The sequence below is a fragment of the Lacerta agilis genome, chromosome 15, assembly GCF_009819535.1.
Source record: "Lacerta agilis isolate rLacAgi1 chromosome 15, rLacAgi1.pri, whole genome shotgun sequence".
In the NCBI taxonomy this organism is placed as follows: Eukaryota; Metazoa; Chordata; class Lepidosauria; order Squamata; family Lacertidae; genus Lacerta; species Lacerta agilis.
Genome location: NC_046326.1, coordinates 10,326,385 through 10,345,936, shown reverse-complemented (window position 1 = coordinate 10,345,936; position 19,552 = coordinate 10,326,385). Strand labels below are relative to the sequence as shown.

Sequence of the window (19,552 nt, the reverse complement as noted above, 5' to 3'; positions counted from 1 at the left end):
AATGGAACTCGACTCAAGTGATGTTCAGCTTTTTAAAAAAGTGAACGCAGAAATTTTATGTTTAAAAATTTAGCCTTTTGCCTGAGGTAAAAATACCACAATATATATGAAAGGGGGGGGACATTCCCAGCTTTCTTTTAGAATTAGAGAAATAAGCACGGTGACAGAATCCACCCACCAGTGCTTTATTCACCAACAGCTCGGACTGCACTCCAGAAATTTACACTATGTGCCAGAAGAGGAACTTCATCTGCTGGTTGCAAACCAAGAGGTCATTTACTGGCCAGCTGGTGGTGGGGACATACAATATCTGCCCTCTCCATTTGTTGCGTGTTTCTTATCTGTATGTCTACTTAAAAATCAAATGGTTTACAGCTGGCCCATGGATTTCCATGAGATAGCAAAGAGACTTGGGTCTAGTCTACCCATGCGGCAGAATGAGGTGGTGGAATTGAACTGCACATCAGGCTGCTGGGGGGCTGCAAGGAGAGAATCGGGTTTGAAGGCTCCCCTGTGCTCATAATGGCCTGCAAATTTAAAATTGCACAGTAGACAAAGAGCTGGGCTAGATAAGCTCCTCCACTCCCAACCAGATAAGCAAGTTTCCCGCAGAAACTTCAAAAATGCAATTGCTCCATCTGAAGTGCACTCCATGCCACAGACTGGCTTCATTTCTGCAGGCAGAATCGGTTGAAAGGAACTGCCGAAAGGATGGGGACCCCACTGTCCTTCGGAGAAGTTTAGTGATAACTTGTGGCTTAACAGGTTTCATTCCATTTGAGAAAGCAAAGAATTTTGACAGGAAATACACAAGACAAAATGCAACCTCAGGCAAACATCAAAATTACTTTCTCATTCACATTTCATTTCCACTTCCTCATGGTGAATAAAAATAAAACCAGCCTAAAAGAACACTTGCAGTGTGGTGAAAGCCACCAAACCTAAACTCACATTATGTAGAACAGGCTGTTGTGCATTACAACCTGCTCTGTGGAATTACCAGAAATTCAGATTTAGGAAAGAAAACAGCACTTCTATACAATTACACACACACACACACACACACACACGAGAACTACCATTTTCAGTGGTGCATTGGTGATCTATTTTACACAAGTATCCTTCACAATTAAGAAGCAGTGCCTCAAATTAGGTTTCTGAAGTGAATAAACAATTTTAGACCTATGTAACAAGCAATTAAATTATTGGGTTTTTAGAAGTAAGGGTCTCTTAAGTGCTAAGACAGTGCATTTGTGACACCAAATAGCAAATATTTACATTTTATTTTCCTTGAAAATGATCGGCCAAGGGTATATAATCTTTAAATTATTTGTGGCCTTAGGTGGATTGGAACAGCCCCGGACACAACCGCCATCCTTCTGTGACATTTTGGAATGGGGATATGGCACTATCGATTTACAAATCAATTAAGATTCTTCTCTAAGGAGTTTGGCACAGAGTGAGGGGAGGAAAGGGATTCAAACACCCCCAACACAAAGTCTTTTACACCAGCAGCCTTCTGATCATTTGACGTTATAGTCTCTAGTGAATCAGAAATATACCAAATCTATCAAGAATTAGGAAGTCACAAGATGAGCATGATGATCCTGCCTTTTCACGTAATCTGACATCTCTAGCAGTTTTGTTGTTGCAACGTTGAATAATTATTTCTCAAAATTGCCATCTACAAACAGAAGGTGTCCAAATGGTCTGTGTGGCAAAACATGCCTCAACTACTGCAATGGAGCACAAAGGGAACTTCTGGTTTACTACCATGGACAGCAGTCGACAACCTTCATCAAAGTCAACTACAAACTCACCAGGTCAAGTATTATGAAAATGCCAGGAAGCTAGGAGGCAAGGAAGCCAAGCTCTGCATTCGACAGGCACAGTGCCTCCTAAATCCAGCCCTTTGACACAGTAGAAAGAATCATATACCACATCGTTTGGGGAGATGTACACACACACACTATCCCCTTTGGGTTCTTCTGTTGCAGTATGGGAGGGGGGGGGGGAAACAGTTCAACTTCAAGTAGCCAAAAGGTGTACAAACATTGGATAGAAAGACTGAGGCATAATCATTTCCAAAGTGCACGTGCACAAGAAAAAACACTTCTTGCTCCTCCCTCCCCCGGGGCACAGCAGCAGAGCTGATAGGCTTCGGAGTTGTACTCATTCATGACGGAAGGCAAGACTTCTTCCATGTTTTGTGTGTGCCCATACTGGGAACAAGGTTTTTTTTTTTTATTCAACACAGCATCATGTAAGAATTTCTGGGTTTACTTTAGATCTGCACAGAGAGAAAGGGAAAAAAAGAAGAAGAAGAAAACAGATTTAAATCAACTTACAAATGTACTAATGGTACTTTACACCAGATTCAAGAGAGAGAAAGACATTTAATCTTACACAATGTTGGGTATGTAAAGTTAGGTTAACAGATTTCTTACAAGTTTGAAAGAATGCCCTGAAGACCTGGGATGGCTAACCTGCAACCCTCCACAGGTTGTTAAACACATTAACATTACAGCACAAACGACTCATTCTACTATGAGCAAGGATAATCTTGTAAATCTTAATAAGCTACAGATTAATGCTACATCTCTTTTTGGCGCGCTGCATTTGTTGTAATTTACTCAATATGGAAGGCTTTGACCTGGCATATCCTTTATTCCAAGACCAGACTACTTCCCATTCTAGCTGAAGTGCAGTTCTATGCTTCCACCATAAAGCTTTTGCCAAACTCGCACAATAAGCATTCAACTCCTGCCTCTGATTTGGTCCTTTCAGTGTTGATTTGTTAGGACTTACTGCACAAACACAATATGTATCTCATGCAACTATATTCATGCGCCTATAGTTCTCAGTTGGTAATCAGTAAAAGAGACACACTATTTAAGAACACAGAGAAAAAAGGAGACTAGATATTTTTTAAAAGTTGACTCCTTTACCCTTACATTCACCTGCAGCTGTCTTTTGAGAGAAGTCTGGCTTGTATCAGGGATGGGCAACCTTTTTCAGCCCAAGGGTTGTATTCTCATCTGAGCAAGCTTTCAGGAGGCAGATGTCAGTGGTGGGTGAAGCCAGAGGCAAAAAAGGGCAGAGCAAAAACTAGGGATTTTAGCTTTGTACACACACCAGTCTATCCTATATTCAGGCAAAGAAGAGGCATTATCAGAGTTCAAGGAAACACTCCAGCCAGGCAAAAACACTCAATGATGGTGCAAAGCCAAGCCAATGAGAGGTGTGGCCTGGGGCTGCCTGTGGTCCCCAAATTTGAGGTTCCGCATCCCTGGCTTATATTGTACCTTTGTACAGATTTTAACTGCAGTTGCGCAGAGATACAATCAAATCCAATCTGGTCAATAACTTCAGAGGAGCTGCTTAAGAAGCTACAGGGCAAGAACATACCTTTGGTTCCAGTAGCTGATAGTCACTGGATTTGGGTCTTCGGGTTAACTTCGATTTTTTCCCTTCGAGAGCAAAGGCAATAATCTATGGGTGGAAGAACAAACAAGTAGATAAATTGACAGCAGCTAGAGTTAATTTATCAACATTTATATCCCGGTGTTTCATTAAAATGTGCAGACCTACAACTAAAACAGAAAGCACAGCATAAAACAAGATGAAAAGGAAAGTGGTCAGAAGATAGCAAACAGCAGGGAAAGCCAATGGGATGTCCTCTGGGTGTTCTTGGACAACAATTCCAATCATTCCAAGCCAGTAAGGCCAACAGAGCTATGAGAAATACAGTCTAACAACATTCAGGCTTACTCCCTAGTACACATTTATGACTACATATGGCTTTCATAATAGTTTTCCTCTCTTCCCACTTCATTCCCATTTATTTTTTCCAGAACTCTACATCCCTGACAAAAAAAAATCTCATTTGAAGTTACAAAGCAACCCCAGAAAGTTAGAAACATTAGGCATTCTTCTGGTTTCACTTCAAAAAACACTCTCCTGCTTATACTTGACTCTACTATGCCCCTCAAAATTTCCTGTGACTTTTCTTAAACATTACAAGCATGTAGGTGGAACAAGAGCACTGCTAAGTGCTTGTTCCTCAAAGTAAGAGGAACTGCATTACCCAGTTCATTACACAGGAAATCATATGAATTGATGCAATTATACCACTACACAGTATCTGAATCAAAGTTTCAACAAAAATCAGCAGCGGTTTCCAGGGTTCGAAATTAACAGGGAGCCAGACACATTTTGCACCTAAAGATTCTCCATTTGCAAGCACCTTCAAAAGTCTGGGTGCCATTTCTTTTCCGCATGGATGACACTCAAGGATGACTGAAACAAATGTGTGTTGAAGCCTCCAAGTATATGTTAAAGATAGACAATATGTTAAGGGGTTTAACAATAAAGAGTAGTGTTTTGAAAACTGTCGTACCAATATTTTTATTGCAAACGCCAAATTAAACATGCATTGACAATTTCTGCTAAAAATGTGATATTAACAATGTGTCACTTATGTGAATTGCATATTAATTCATGCTTATCAAAATAATAAATAAAAAGTGTTGCCGACACCAAAACCACCACCCCTGCAGTGGCAACTAGACATTCTGTTTTGGCGCCCACAACCCAGGTCCCCGAAGCCATTTGGCTACTAGCTTTTCTATCCCAGCTTCTAACAATGGCAGTTTCACTCGAGATACAGTGCTGAGTGAAGGCATTGTCATGCTCTGGCCCTCAAACCAATGTATCCTGGCCCTGGTCCTCACTGATGCATCACCCAGGCCTAAAGCACACCTCTGAGTGGTCCAAGAAAGTGGTACCACTACACACCCATGATGCATGTTGGAACCGGTGGATGCTAAGTTTACTATATTGAAACACATCTCCAAAGGACCTCCCTGGAAATGTGCAACGAGGTACAAATTCTAAAACAAAGTAAGAGAAGGCAACCCATCCCTACACGCCCCACTAATTTAATGGAAACTCTTATATTCTGCACCACTCAGGAAGATGGGAGAAAGTCAGACCAAAGAGCCAATCCTGCACAGAGAGCAGGGGGATAGATTAAAGGTGCTATAATTAGAAAAGCCAATTTATCACACAAATGTCAATGAATGCTTCTTGCCCCAGCCTTCACTTGAAAATAAGTTTGACTGAGAAATATACTGATCCTTCTTTTAATGAATGACCACAGCACTATTCTGTCCAGCCAAACATCTGTCACTACTGCACATATTCTGCCAAGCCCCAAGACAGGCTCACACTCACAAAAGTTAAATCACCCACCTTTCGTTTATTGTGGTAAGCAATATATAAGGCAGCAACAACAATGGCTGTGGTCACCAAATAGGCAAAGAAGTGGCTGTTTTCAGGTCCATTCTTGGGCGGTGGACTAGCCCGGGAGTTCCCCGTATCATGCTTAGGTTGGGGGTCTTCAAGAATGCCCTCTCCCTCTCCACCTTCGTTGTCATCCTCTTGATCTTCTTCAGACTGATTATCTTGAAAGTTTCCAGGGGCCTCTTGCTGTTGGGGAGGTTGCTTGGAATCAACAGGTTTTAGCTTATCGGGAGGAGGCTGTGGAGGAGACTCTTCGCCTTGGAAGTTTCCAGGGGCCTCTTGCTGTTGGGGAGGTTGCTTGGAATCAACAGGTTTTAGCTTATCGGGAGGAGGCTGTGGAGGAGACTCTTCGCCTTGGGAGTTTCCAGGGGCCTCTTGCTGTTGGGGAGGTTGCTTGGAATCAACAGGTTTTAGCTTATCGGGAGGAGGCTGTGGAGGAGACTCTTCGCCTTGGGAGTTTCCAGGGGCCTCTTGCTGTTGGGGAGGTTGCTTGGAATCAACAGGTTTTAGCTTATCGGGAGGAGGCTGTGGAGGAGACCCTTCGCCTTGGGAGTTTCCAGGGGCCTCTTGCTGTTGGGGAGGTTGCTTGGAATCAACAGGTTTTAGCTTAGCGGGAGGAGACTGTGGAGGAGACCCTTCGCCTTGGGAGTTTCCAGGGGCCTCTTGCTGTTGGGGAGGTTGCTTGGAATCAACAGGTTTTAGCTTATCGGGAGGAGGCTGTGGAGGAGACCCTTCGCCTTGGGAGTTTCCAGGGGCCTCTTGCTGTTGGGGAGGTTGCTTGTAATCAACAGGTTTTAGCTTATCGGGAGGAGGCTGTGGAGGAGACCCTTCGCCTTGGGAGTTTCCAGGGGCCTCTTGCTGTTGGGGAGGTTGCTTGGAATCAACAGGTTTTGACTTATCGGGAGGAGGCTGTGGAGGAGACTCTTTGCCTTGGGAGCGTCCAGAAACTAGATTGTTAATGGGAGTGCCTGAAATGAAAAAAAGAAAGAACTGGTTTTCAAATGGAAAAATCAAAACTGGAAACAGAACTGATCGAATCGAACTCTAAAAACCTTTCTAAGATGTATAACTTGTTGCTAGAGTGGCATACGAAAGACGAATTGGTTAAATCGACAATGATAGATTGGGCGAAAGATGTGGGTCATAACATTATGATGGATGACTGGGAGAGGTGTGGAAGAAAGGTATCAAATTTACAGCTTGTAATAGTTTAAGAGAAAATATTATGAAAATGCTTTATAGATGGTATCTGACACCAGTTAAGATAGCCAAGATGAATCCTACAATGACTAATGTGTGTTGGAAATGTAAATCTACGGAAGGTACCTTTTATCATAAGTGGTGGTCATGTCCAGGGGTAAATGCTTTCTGGGATAAGATTTACAATGAACTTAAGAAGGTAATGAAAATTACCTTTGGTAAGAAACCAGAGGCATTTCTTTTGAGCATGACCAACGAAGAGATACCCAGTCAGGATAGAGTATTCTTTATGTATGCCACAACAGCTGCTAGAATATTATTGGCAAGAAATTGGAAAGGCGAAGAGATTCCGACAGTAGAAGAATGGCAGATGAAGCTAATGGACTTTATGGAACTCGCCGAACTGACCGCGAGAATCCGAGACCAGAGGGAGGAGAAGGTGTCGCAGGATTGGAAGAAATTCAAGGATTATTTAGTTAAATGTGTAAAATTGAATATTTGAGCAGAATTAGCTAGTAAAATCGGCTTTAGCTTGTTTATGTCAGATAAAATAGTGTAGAAGAAGTTTAGATGTGAATGTTATAAATGTTTAAGAGTATCTAAAGATATTGAGTTTAAGTGAGAAACTATATTTGTTTAATTAATTTAAAGTTTATTGAGAGATATGGTAAAGGTTTATGGAAAAAGATACAAAGCCACCCAAATTATATATTAATTTTGAATGCAGTGGGGGGAACGGGGGAAGTCTCAATGTATGCAAAGAAGATAGAAAAAAGAAGATGATTGAGATATGTGTATGTTTAGGTATGTATATGTGTTTCTTCTTATGTTTATTGTTATTGTCATTGTTATTGTTGTTGTTTATTGTTTATTATGTATTTTTTGTATTTTTCTTTTGTTTATATATGGAAAATAATAAAATCTTTATAAAAAAGAAAAAGAAAAAAAGAAAGAACATTTAGTATGTCACACCATTTAGTTTGCACACAAATGTAAATATACTGCTGTGCTGTGCACCAGTTGAACCAGTATGCCACCTGGTGCTCAAACCTCCACTTTCTAAATCTCTGAAGGTATGCCTCTGTTGTCTTATTCCATGTTTTCCAAGCATGTTTTGAAGCATATCTACAACAAAAGCAAGCAGTGCAGCATTCTATATTGCAGTTCAATTGTGCATTCATCAAAGCTCATCTCATCTTCACAGTGCCCATTATCCCCTATTGCAAATATGGCCTGTGTCTCGCATTAACCGACTTGCACCTCACCATCTTCCCAAATGAAAGGGAAGCCACTTTCCCAGAGGCTCCAGGTTGCCAACTTTGGGGGGGGGGCAGCACCAGGCCTTAAGGAGTAACTACTGACTAACAAGCAATTTTAGGCAATGAACTTCATGGCTGACCCTGGAAGGCCTCGCTTGTCCCTAAACATGGTTGGAGAGCTCTGCTGTGGTCAGGGGTCTCCTGCTGTTTTGGCCCCACTTCAACCCCTACCCCGGGCTGGATTTATGTTTGATGAGGCCCTAAGCTACTGAAGGTAATGAGGCCCTTTATATGTCCAGCTGTCCTTTGTCAACAACAAATTGTCACCGTTTTTTGTGTTGAATATATGCTATATGGTCATTTATGGACCTAATAGATATCTAAAGACATTTGCACACAACAAATAGAAGCCTACACAACACAAAGCACTGTTGCTGCATGTAGGCTTTATTTTATTTGTTTTTTATCTTATATTTTGGAAATGTACATCCAGGTTTTTTTTCTTTAAATTTTTCTGGGGCCCCCAAGAGAGTGGGGTCCTAAGCTATAGCTTGTTTAGCTTATACGTAAATCCGGCACTGCTCCCACCCCCCAAAAGGCCTGTCCTGACCATACTACGGCGCCGCCTCCACAACCAGTAACTCCCCCCACACACCAATAACACCTTCACTTGGACTTAACTGCAGGCAAATGCGGGTTCAGAGTTCAGACCCTGAACCTATTCCCCACGGAATGGCCAATGGGGCGGAGGGGAAAGAGGTTAACTCGGTGAAGAGCGTCCAAGAGCGCGTGCAGAGAGCGGCTCTCCCTCAACGCCTTTCAAAAGGGGGGCTGGCCTGGGAGTGACACCTGCGGGAAACAAACTCCGCACCGACCTGAGTCAACAATTTGTTCCTTCCTCGAGGCATCCTTCTCTGTGTTCGCCGGCGCCAAAGCGCCGAAGGCAACCAGGCCGCATAGGAGCAGGAAGCCCAGCCACCCCGCAGCCATGCCGGTCTGATGGGGTTCCTTCCGCTTCTGGCCAAGGAAACGGAAGCGAGACGTCTACTTCCGGTGCGCCCCCCCCATTGTGCGTGCTCCTGAAGCCGCTGCTCTCGCGAGATCGGGGCAGGGCGGGGCCGACTCTCCGCCGCCAACGCTTGGGAGGAGGAGCGAAGGAGCGGGCCGATAGTAGAGCTACGAGAAGAAAAAAAGGGTAGAGTGACACGCAGCCCAGACTTTTGAGTTAAAAAAAAACAAAACCCCTGAAAAGCTGCCCTTGAAATGTATTGGAAAGCAAGACCCAACGACAGCGGAGGGCGAGCGTGTGGGATCCCCCAGCCTTGGCCTTTTTCCAAAGCAGCGCCTAGGGCAAGCAAAGCGAGAGGATGCGGAGTCGGAGAATGGAGCGGACTCAGCTTCTACAACTTGCAGTGAATTTGGTTTCAGGAAATTAAAAATGGGCTGCTTGCAATGCATGACAATGTACCATGATCATCCGTAAAATAACCCAGGGCATGCTGTCATTTAAAGAACACAAGCAATTGCTTCTTGTCCGCTGCGCACCCTCGCCTCCCCCCCCCCCCCAATCCCCATTTGCTCTATTATATGGTCTGAATGGCTGCAGCGCTTTTTTGTGGCAACGGTGCTTTCCCCCTTGCCTCCACTTGGAGAGGGACGGCGGATGTCGATCAAGAAAAGATCGCAGCGTGGAAATTTGTTAAAAGGCTAGCCCAGTGTGATGCCCTCCCATCAACCCCAAGCTAGCCCGGCCAATGGCCAATCAAACCTTTTGCTCACAAGCTGTTTCTCCAAAATTTAAAAAGAGGGCGTCCAGAGGAACTTTAAAGTGTATAGAGATGCAGTGCTCAAACTCAACCCCATAGCTCTCAACTTTTACCTTTTCTTGCGAGGAATCCTATTCGGAATAAGGGGGTTTCCCTTTAAAAAAAAGGAAAAAGTTGACAGCTATGCTCAACCCCCCTTGGAATATGATATGGTGAGGGACAATCCTGATGGTGTCACTACGAATTCCTGGCTGAGCTATCGGAAATTTAGCTCCAAATGAAATAGGTAGTCCCCTCCCGAGAACCAAAAAAGTATACTAACACCATTGAATAGGTTCCTACTGAAGAGAGGAATGGAAGCATTTTTTAAAAGACGAAATTGGATACCTGGACAAAGTGGAAGCGACAAGCATGGCCAATGGTCAACGGTGATGGAAGTTCTGGTTGGCAACACAATGGAGGGCGCCACGTTGGCTGTCCCTGAAGGGGCTAAATCGCAGCGTGTGCTTTTTAGCATCCTATGTCTTGAAAGGAGCAGTTAACTGTACAGTACTGTACTATGGACCAAGGGGCTTAGAGAACGGGGTAAATGTGCTAATAATCTCTTACAGCAACGCATGCGAATAAGGCCCTGTTGGCACCTTTTAAGACTTAGCAGGTTTCTGTTGGTGTAAGCTTTTGCCAACTGGAGTCCACTGCAGTACGATTGTCATCATGGAAGATACCAGATTTAAAGCACATACTGTACACGTCTGCTATATGTACATGAAAGCTTCTTAGAAGGTCTAAAAAATTACTCTGACAATGGTAATGGAGCGCCATCTTGTGGTCTATATGCTTCCTGAGTTCTTGAAAATCAGGGAATGAGTGAAACGCTTAGATTTTAGCATAAAGTGGTGGGGTTCTTTTTTGAGAGAGTTGTCAGATCTTTGAGAAGTTTGTCCTCGTGTCCCCTCCCCCAGGCTCATTACAGGGAATGAGTGAAACGCTTAGATTTTAGCATAAAGTGGTGGGGTTCTTTTTTGAGAGAGTTGTCAGATCTTTGAGAAGTTTGTCCTCGTGTCCCCTCCCCCAGGCACATTACATGGTTTTAAAAAGTGGATTAAAATATAATAATTGCAAACTCATTTGGATTGGGCATTTGCCCTTCTTTGGTTATAGTAGAGGCTCACAAATTTATTCTAAAGCGGAAAATAGAGAAGAGAAAATAACTAGACACAAGTGTACTAGCATCATTGTACTAAGATGAAACAATGTAATCTCCAGAGCCTTTGTTTGATTGAATAATGTTGGGAATGGGTGAGGAGACCATAACCCTCCAGATGTTGTTAATCCTCTCATATACTATCTTAATTACAAATAATCAATATAAATGTGGGCACCCCTGACCATTAGGTCCAGTCGTGTCCGACTCTGGGGTTGCGGCGCTCATCTCGCGTTATTGGCCGAGGGTACAGCTTCTGGTTCATGTGGCCAGCATGACAAAGCCACTTCTTGCGAACCAGAGCAGCGCATGGAAATGCCGTTTACCTTCCCGCTGGAGCGGTACCTATTTATCTACTTGCACTTTGATGTGCTTTCGAACTGCTAGTTTGGCAGGAGCAGGGACTGAGCAACGGGAGCTCACCCCGTTGCGGGGATTCGAACCACCGACCTTCTGATCAGCAAGCCCTAGGCTCTGTGGTTTAACCCACAGCGCCACCCGCGTCCCTAGTGGGCATATTTATATTTTGTCTCAATTTAACAATCATTACAGCTGGTGTAGAGTGTCGTAGTAATAAAAGCATGTCTATATGCTTCACACACTCACTCATTTTTTGCCCTTCGTGGATTAAGGCCAATTCAACACATATAATTATCACCCAAACTTTGGGGTGCTTCCAGGTGTGGACAATTTAGCAGCACCTCATCATGGCTGTTGTGCTTTAAGATGGAAAGGGAATAGCAACTCTGTTGCAAAATGTCTAACAATGTGTAGTCTAAGTGTGCCCCAGATGTTGGAAGCAGGGTGATCTGCATTGGGACCACGGTTTGTGATGAGAAGTTTAAATACCCCCCCTCAATTTACTTTGGATCACGATTACTCCACACTCGCTACAATTTAATGTCGGGGGACACACACACAAATTCAGCATGAAGGCAATGCCTTTCGGAAAGGGAAGACTTAGAGTGGATTCCTAGAGAGCAGTCGGACCGTAATGAAGGAAATGGCTCGAACGCAACCTAGAAAACAATTGACATTTAATATAGACCATAACCTAGTCACCTTCACCTGTGGAAGCACAGAGATAATTCTATTAAATTGCAAAAGTTGTATTTTCTTGAGTGAAAGGGGGAGAAAAAAGGAAGCTGTCACCATGACTGGGGTATGTAGCATTTCTTGCTGCCACAGAGCATTTGTAACAGGAATGCATAACCTTTTTTCCCATTGAGGGCCCAGTTTCCTTGTGGGTAATATGTTGGCAAGGTGTACCCCATTGGAGTTCATGGCCAAAGTCAGCATTTGGCAGAGCCAAAAGTTAGCAGGCTGAATTTTCTTTCTCTTTCTGCCACCCACACCTCACTCATACATGATATACACATGAAATTAGGCTGAATGCTACTTCTTTGGATTGCGGGTTGCCCTCACTTGATTTAAAGGCACTGGCCAGAATTGGAGCCTTGGCATTTTTAATCTTTAGAAATGAAACACACTGGAGCTCTTCCCATACTTTGGAGGATATATCCACATGGGTTGGGGGGTGGGGAGAGAGAAAGAAAGAAAGAAAGAAAGAAAGAAAGAAAGAAAGAAAGAAAGAAAGAAAGGGAGGGAATCACCACCACATCTTACTTGAGCCACAGGAGACTGCTAGGATTTCACTCATGACTTTGTGGTTTTGTGAAATGTCACGGTCTCTGCTAACTCTCTGAACAGCCAAGGATTTTTAAGCCTGCTATGCGAATCCTGATTTCCCCAAAACGGAAACCTTTGCCAAGATTCTTCTGTACGGAGCAGCAGCCAGGATGGGATGGCTTCAACAGCCCTACAAATGATACCTAATGGCCTTATCTTCCATTTCGCCACGCTTTTTAAATGGGTTTGCAACAACCGGTTACCAAAAATATTCATTTCCGTGAACGTGGCTATGGGCTATTGGAACACCCCTTTCAAAGCCGGCTCTTCCTTTACGATCAGCACGTTTCTTTTGTGCATGCAAGGGAGACCGTTTTTCATCTGGAAATAAAATGTAGAGAATTAGCATTATATTTTATTTTGCAGCTGCGCCTAATGAACTCATCCAGAAAAGATGAAGAGCTTGGAATAGTTCCCTCCATGCAAACACTGCTGAATATGCTCCCACATAGAGAAAACTGAGCCAGAGCAGGTGAGTTTATACTGTAGGAAAGAAATTGGTTAGCCAGAGGCAGCTAATTTGGTGCTGCTGAGTTTCAATTTGTTTGGCTGCCGTGCATGATGTTGTAGGCCACAATCTAGGACACTGAATGACTCACCTAGAGGTTTGTGCTGAACTACCAAGAATAGTTTTTTTTTCCCTTGGTCCACCAGCACCAGTAAGAGAGACACATCACGAACTATTAATGCTTGAATCCTGTGCACACTTATCAGGAAGTAACCCCCCCCCCGAACCCTTAACTTCTGCATAAACATAGAATTACATTGCATGATTGTGATCCCATGCAGACTTTACTGGGAACAGGTGAACAAGGAAGGAGCTGTTTCAGAGTATATATACATGTACGCTCAGGCGGCATGACTGATATTACATTAAATTATATCAAAACAAAATATAAAATAAAAAAATCCTTCCAGTAGCACCTTAGAGACCAACTAAGTTTGGAAGGATTTTTTGATTTTATATTTTGTTTTGACTATGGCAGACCAACACGGCTTTGTTGTTGTTGTTGATGTTGTTCAGTCGTTCAGTCGTGTCCAACTCTTCGTGACCCCATGGACCAGAGCACGCCAGACATGCCTATCCTTCACTGCCTCTCGCAGTTTGGCTGAACTCATGTTAGTAGCTTCGAGAACACTGTCCAACCATCTCATCCTCTGTCGTCCCCTTCTCCTTGTGCCCTCCATCTTTCCCAACATCAGAGTCTTTCCTAGGGAGTCTTCTCTTCTCATGAGGTGGCCAAAGTACTGGAGCCTCAACTTCAGGATCTGTCCTTCTAGTGAGCACTCAGGGCTGATTTCTTCGAGAATGGATAGGTTTGATCTTCTTGCAGTCCATGGGACTCTCAAGAGTCTCCTCCAGCACCATAATTCAAAAGCATCAATTCTTCGGCGATCAGCCAGCCTTCTTGATGGTCCAGCTCTCACTTCCGTACATTACTACTGGGAAAACCATAGCTTTAACTATATGGACCTTTGTCAGCAAGGTGATGTCTTTGCTTTTTAAGATGCTGTCTAGGTTTGTCATTGCTTTTCTCCCAAGAAGCAGGCGTCTTCTAATTTCGTGACTGCTGTCACCATCTGCAGTGATCATGGAACCCAAGAAAGTGAAATCTCTCACTGCCTCCATTTCTTCCCCTTCTATTTGCCAGGAGGTGATGGGACCAGTGGCCATGATCTTAGTTTTTTTGATGTTGAGCTTCAGACCATATTTTGCGCTCTCCTCTTTCACCCTCATTAAAAGGTTCTTTAATTCCTCCTCGCTTTCTGCCATCAAGGTAGTATCATCAGCATATCTGAGGTTGTTGATATTTTTTCCGGCAATCTTAATTCCGGTTTGGGATTCATCCAGTCCAGCCTTTCGCATGATGAATTCTGCATATAAGTTAAATAAGCAGGGAGACAATATACAGCCTTGTCGTACTCCTTTCGCAATTTTGAACCAATCAGTTGTTCAATATCCAGTTCTAACTGTAGCTTCTTGTCCCACATAGAGATTTCTCAGGAGACAAATTTTGTTTTGACTATGGCAGACCAACAGGGCTACCTACCGTAATTAAGTTATATGAGCCAGTGTGGTTGCGTGGCTGAGCTTTAATCTTGTCAATGTCTGTATAGGCAATTGTCAAGAGCCTAGATGGAGACAGGATTAACAATCCATTATCTTATATCCTATCTCCTTAAGATCTTATCATTTATTTAAATGCTGCCTTTCAGCCAAGAGAGCCCCTCAAGGCAGCTCACAAAGCATAGAAAAACTGAAAGAGGGAGGAGTCCAAGATGGCGGCTAAGGAGGAACAGCCCCACGCTGCTCCCTGTTGTTACAGATAAGCTATAGCCTAATACTGCTTGTTTTATTTGCCCTCTATGTCTTTCTACGTCTTTAGCGTTTGAATAGTTTTTTTTTAAGTTAACTGAAAGACTGGGAAGGATCATCAGTCCAACCCTGCTTCTATATGCAGGAATCTCAACTAAAGCATCCATGACCGATAAACATACAAATGCAAAGGATAAGATTTCAAAAACAAGGTATTTAACATTCTAAAGGTATTGAAAACCAAGTACATTCCTGCGCCCGAAAGTGTGTTGAGAGCAAAAGTAAAGAAACAAAACAAAACAGCTGGGCAGCTGCTCTTTCTTATAAGGGTCCCAGGCATCATCACCGTTGTAAACTTAGGAGCAGCAACTTTTTGCAAGGTCTGCTTTGTAAATCAGTGGCCTGGGTGGGTAGGGTGCCTTCAAAACAGAAACCTGAAAGTCCTTGGGGCACCCATGGCTCTAAGTAAATGTTTCAGAAATCCCCTTGCTCCTCAACTTCTCTGCATTTGGGCATTTATACAGGGATTTATGTATCGTATCCTTAAGATTTATACAATAATTTAGCTCTGCGTGTGCTAACTCTTAGCATGAATAAGATTTTAACTTTTTTGTAACTGTTAGAAGCCACTCAGCAGTGCGGAGGCTGGCTTTTTGGGGGAGAAGAAATACACACCTCTATGCGCTGTTTATGTACTGTATTTTTCTGTCTATAAGACGACCCCATGCATAAGATTATTTGGGGGGACTCAAAATTAAGAAAATGGGGGTGGGCATTGCCCCCGTGTACAAGACTACACCTCCTTTTTTAACATTATTTTTTTAGTAAAAAAAAAAAAAAAACCCTAATCTTATACACGGAAAAGTACGGCAAATTGTTCTAAGTAGTCAGAAAAATAAACACACAAGGTAAAATTTATCTCTGTTAGCACCGCAATTGTCACACAAATGCTACAGCAAAGCTGCCTTCCCAGGAAACAATGTTAGGTCTAACCAAGACAAAAACCAGGCTGTGCACTCACGGCACCTTTAAAGTATTATTTGAAAGCACTTTCTTTCCCTAAGAGTTATGGGCACTGTAGCTTACTACCCACAGAATTATGATTCTTAACTAACTATATATAGCGACCGGCATTGAGGGAAAGAAGGTGCTTTAAAATCAGTGTGTAGAGAGACAGAGATTTAGTTCCCAACAACTTTCTCTCTCTCTCTCTCTAAAGGTAAAGGTAAAGGGACCCCTGACCATTAGGTCCAGTCGTGTCCAACTCTGGGGTTGCGGCGCTCATCTCACGTTACTGGCCGAGGAAGCCGGCGTACACCTTCTGGGTCATGTGGCCAGCATGACTAAGCAGCTTCTGGCGAACCAGAGTAGTGCACGGAAATGCCATTTACCTTCCCGCCAGAGCGGTACCTATTTATCTACTTGCACTTTGACGTGCTTTCGAACTGCTAGGTGGGCAGGAGCTGGGACCGAGCCACGGGAGCTCACTCAGTCACAGAGATTCGAACCACCGACCTTCTGATCGGCAAGCCCTAGGCTCTGTGGTTTAACCCACAGCGCCACCCATGTCCCCGCTTTTCTCTCTCTAGACCATCATAAAATAAAAGACTAACAATGCAACAGCAGGCACAATCTGTTTCCCAGCAGGAATGATAGGTCTTAACACATGTGGAACTCTGTGGCAATTAGCTTCCAAATTGTATGTAGCATTACCCCACAATATTCTGTCCACACCAGTGGTCATGGCATAGCTGCTGTGGGTAGGAGCAGTACAATCCCAAAGTGCTATTTAAAAAAAAAAAATACTTGCTAGTCACCGACATTTTAGAAACATGGCTAATGGCAGCAACCAGAAATGGTTTAAAAACTAATTTGTAAAAAAAAGAGAGAAAAGGTTATGGAATGATGCTATAGTGCTATACTCGATTTCACTAGAAACACATCCACCCACACACACCCACACACCCTTGTGCAAATCAATTGAAACAATAAATTGAGTAGTTTATTGTACAAAACTCACATACCGGTATACATGTACAGAACTCACATATACATTCATTAGTAATGGATATGACCGCCGCTATTTTTAATCAGCAAGCTTAAAAGTTTCAAATAATTAAATTGACTCTTTGGCGCTTCTGCCAGGGGTGGGAGGGATTGCAGAATGTTGGCGGCTGCTTTTGGTATGTGTGTGTGTATACATATATGTTTCTGCAGACTGAAAAACACAGGATCTCAATACTTGGATGATGGCCTTGAGTGGATGCCCCAGGGGAGTAAAAGGAAGTCAAGGAAGCATGGCAATTTGACACCTGCCAAACAAATATTAAGTGCTTTGGTGGATGGATTCACATCAGGGCTTTTTGGGAGCTGGAACTTCCTGACAGCCAGTCGCAGCACCTCTCAGGTGGGCACCACTGCCATCACAAGAGAACAAGGGGGGCATTCATGTTGAGTTCCAGGCCAGCACCTTCTTCTAGAAAAATAGCTCAAATTCACATTATTCCCCCCTCCCCTCCCCAATGTTTAACTAGCACGTGCTGAACCAACTCTCATAACTAATTTTGGCACAAAACTGCAGGGCTGCATGCATTCCTTATATAGAACTGATTTGTCCCAGCTTCCTCTTGCTTTTCTCCATAACTACACTGAATGCAAGGAAGCCGTCCTATATCCTCTTGCAGATTCCTCTCCTCCTGCTGCCCTGGCAGCCATGTGACTACAATTGGAAGCTCTTTAAGCTATAAATTTCTGCCCAGGGAAGCTGAATTAATTGGTTCCTCCTGCGGAACCCATTCATACAGGCATTCCAGTATCAAACTACTCTAGGAGGCCACCACGGCAGGAAGTTCATGCACTAGTTTAAATGACATTTTTAAAGGCTAGGAGAGAGATGCAGTCCCATGTGAATGCCGCACTGGTTAAATACTCTAAAATAATAATAATTATTATTATTATTATTATTATTATTATTATTATTATTATTATTATTATTATTATTATATTTATACCCCACCCATCTGGCTGGGTTTCCCACTCTGGGCGACTTACAACACCTAAAAAAATGTAAAACATTAGACATTAAAAAGTTTGGGAAATGCTGATCTAGTCCAACCGCTTGCAATTCAAAAATATGCAGCTGCCCCATACAGGGCTCAAACCTGCAACCTTGGCATTATCATCACAGTGTTCTAACCAACCGAGCTCTGTCCAAGTAACATTAAGTCATCTTAGCTAGACCTATCAAGGAAGAAAAATCTATTCCACAGCATCATACAAGCACAGCATATTCGTTTTGTTCCCTCCAGTGGCTACCATGTGTCCAACCTGAGGTGTGCCCCAGTGCCCCTGCAACAGTGCAAAGCATCTTGCGGTCTACCTCTCAGATTGCATCCTCCACCATGGGCACCCCCCACCCACCCACCCCCGTGGCTTTGCCCATAGGCGTCTCCGTCTCCATCACAATGGATAATGAAGTCTTCACCTGGCTGGAAGCGGTTCTAAAGCACACACATATCATCCCTTTCCTTCCCTGGAGGGTTAATTTGGTCAGAAGACAAGATCAAAAGGAGAAACAATTAGCAAATTGAAAGAGTTTAATGATGCTAATTAAAATGTATTAAACGTAGCCTCTGCCTCTGCACCAGCTGCTTGGGCAGGCCAGCGGAGGCTGGGGGGAGGCTTCAGCCTCACCCCGATGTGCAGAACTAGGAAGGAGGACATCTGGCATTCCTCCCCCATGGTCTGTCACAAAAGGTGGGTTCAAGGAAGCCCTCGTTTCGTCTTGTGCCTTTGGATGGTTTTGCATCCAAGTCCCTAATTAGTTCTCTCTCTGCAGGGTCCCCCTGGGACCTCATTAAGCATCTCAGTTAGTGGAGGCGGGGGGGGGGGGGAGAGAGAAAGAGTTTGATTTGAAGAGAGACTTAGGAGGTGGGTGGGCGCATCTCCGGCATTGACCACAATTAGTTATGCAAGCAAAAGTGGCAGGAGCAAACCTCCGTTCCAAAAGAAAGATGCACAAAGCTAGGAGCACGAACCACAGATGCTACCCACACTCAAGAGGGCTGATAACAAGCTCTTGAAAAAGTGCTTCACCTACCCTCAGCCGCTTAATGAGATGTCCAGTAGATCCCCAAAGAGGTACAATAATAGTTTTAGGACCTGCCTACACAAGCTCATTATGGCAGGGAGAAGGGGGGGGGAGGGAAACAAAACAACCCCCCCACCCCACCCCACAAACAAAGGCTTGGAGAGAGTGAAAGAGAAGAGCAATAAACTGCCACACAGGCCTGTGTGCCTTTTGACAGCCCAGACTAAGACTATTAAACTCCCAAGGGAAGTCCATCGGGTTTCTAGGAGAGGCATGGGGAAGTAACTTGAGAACTACCTCTTCTGTTATGTCTGCACAGCTGCTGGAGGTAAGCTAGAGATTTACCATTTCAGTTTCTTATTATTACCCACCCCACCCCCACCCCCAGCAGACTAGTCCTCTAAATTGCTGTGTTGGCCTAATGCTCCAGCCCTCGCCCCTGCTCTTGCCGGCATAGATGCTGCTTGGGGCTACCAGACAGGCAAACCACAAAGACATCAACAATAAGCAGACCGGCACTGGAGGTACCAACAGCAGGATGCAGACATTACCTGCCATAACCTGCACAACTGACCAGTGCTTTTAGAGGCTTATTTTTTTGGGGGGGGGGTCAGGTGGAGAGCAGGAAGGGCAAATAGTTATACACACATTTCACGGATGAAAATAGGGACAATCTTGTACTCCCCCGTTTGTCAAACAAAGGTCACATTCACAGCATACATT

The 19,552-nt window shown here is 43.8% G+C and overlaps 1 protein-coding gene across 1 annotated transcript; it reads right to left on the bottom strand.

The window, feature by feature from the left end:
* Positions 1-826: 826 nt before the first annotated feature.
* TGOLN2 (trans-golgi network protein 2) lies at positions 827-8,793 on the bottom strand. Its single transcript, XM_033172030.1, has 4 exons — positions 8,639-8,793; positions 5,254-6,272; positions 3,409-3,492; positions 827-2,290 (listed from the first exon to the last, which is right to left on the bottom strand). The coding sequence occupies exons 1-4, from the start codon at positions 8,751-8,753 to the stop codon at positions 2,285-2,287; spliced, it is 1,224 nt and encodes a 407-aa protein (XP_033027921.1). The 5' UTR covers positions 8,754-8,793; the 3' UTR covers positions 827-2,284.
* Between the last annotated feature and the right edge of the window lie 10,759 nt (positions 8,794-19,552).

Excerpts from the sequence above, each read along its gene's own strand:
- TGOLN2 (XM_033172030.1), bottom strand. The coding sequence starts at position 8,753 with ATGGCTGCGGGGTGGCTGGGCTTCCTGCTCCTATGCGGCCTGGTTGCC. Across the intron at positions 6,273-8,638 it reads GGAACAAATTGTTGACTCAG|GCACTCCCATTAACAATCTA; the intron begins GTCGGTGCGGAG and ends TTTTCATTTCAG. Across the intron at positions 3,493-5,253 it reads CTTACCACAATAAACGAAAG|ATTATTGCCTTTGCTCTCGA; the intron begins GTGGGTGATTTA and ends TTCCACCCATAG.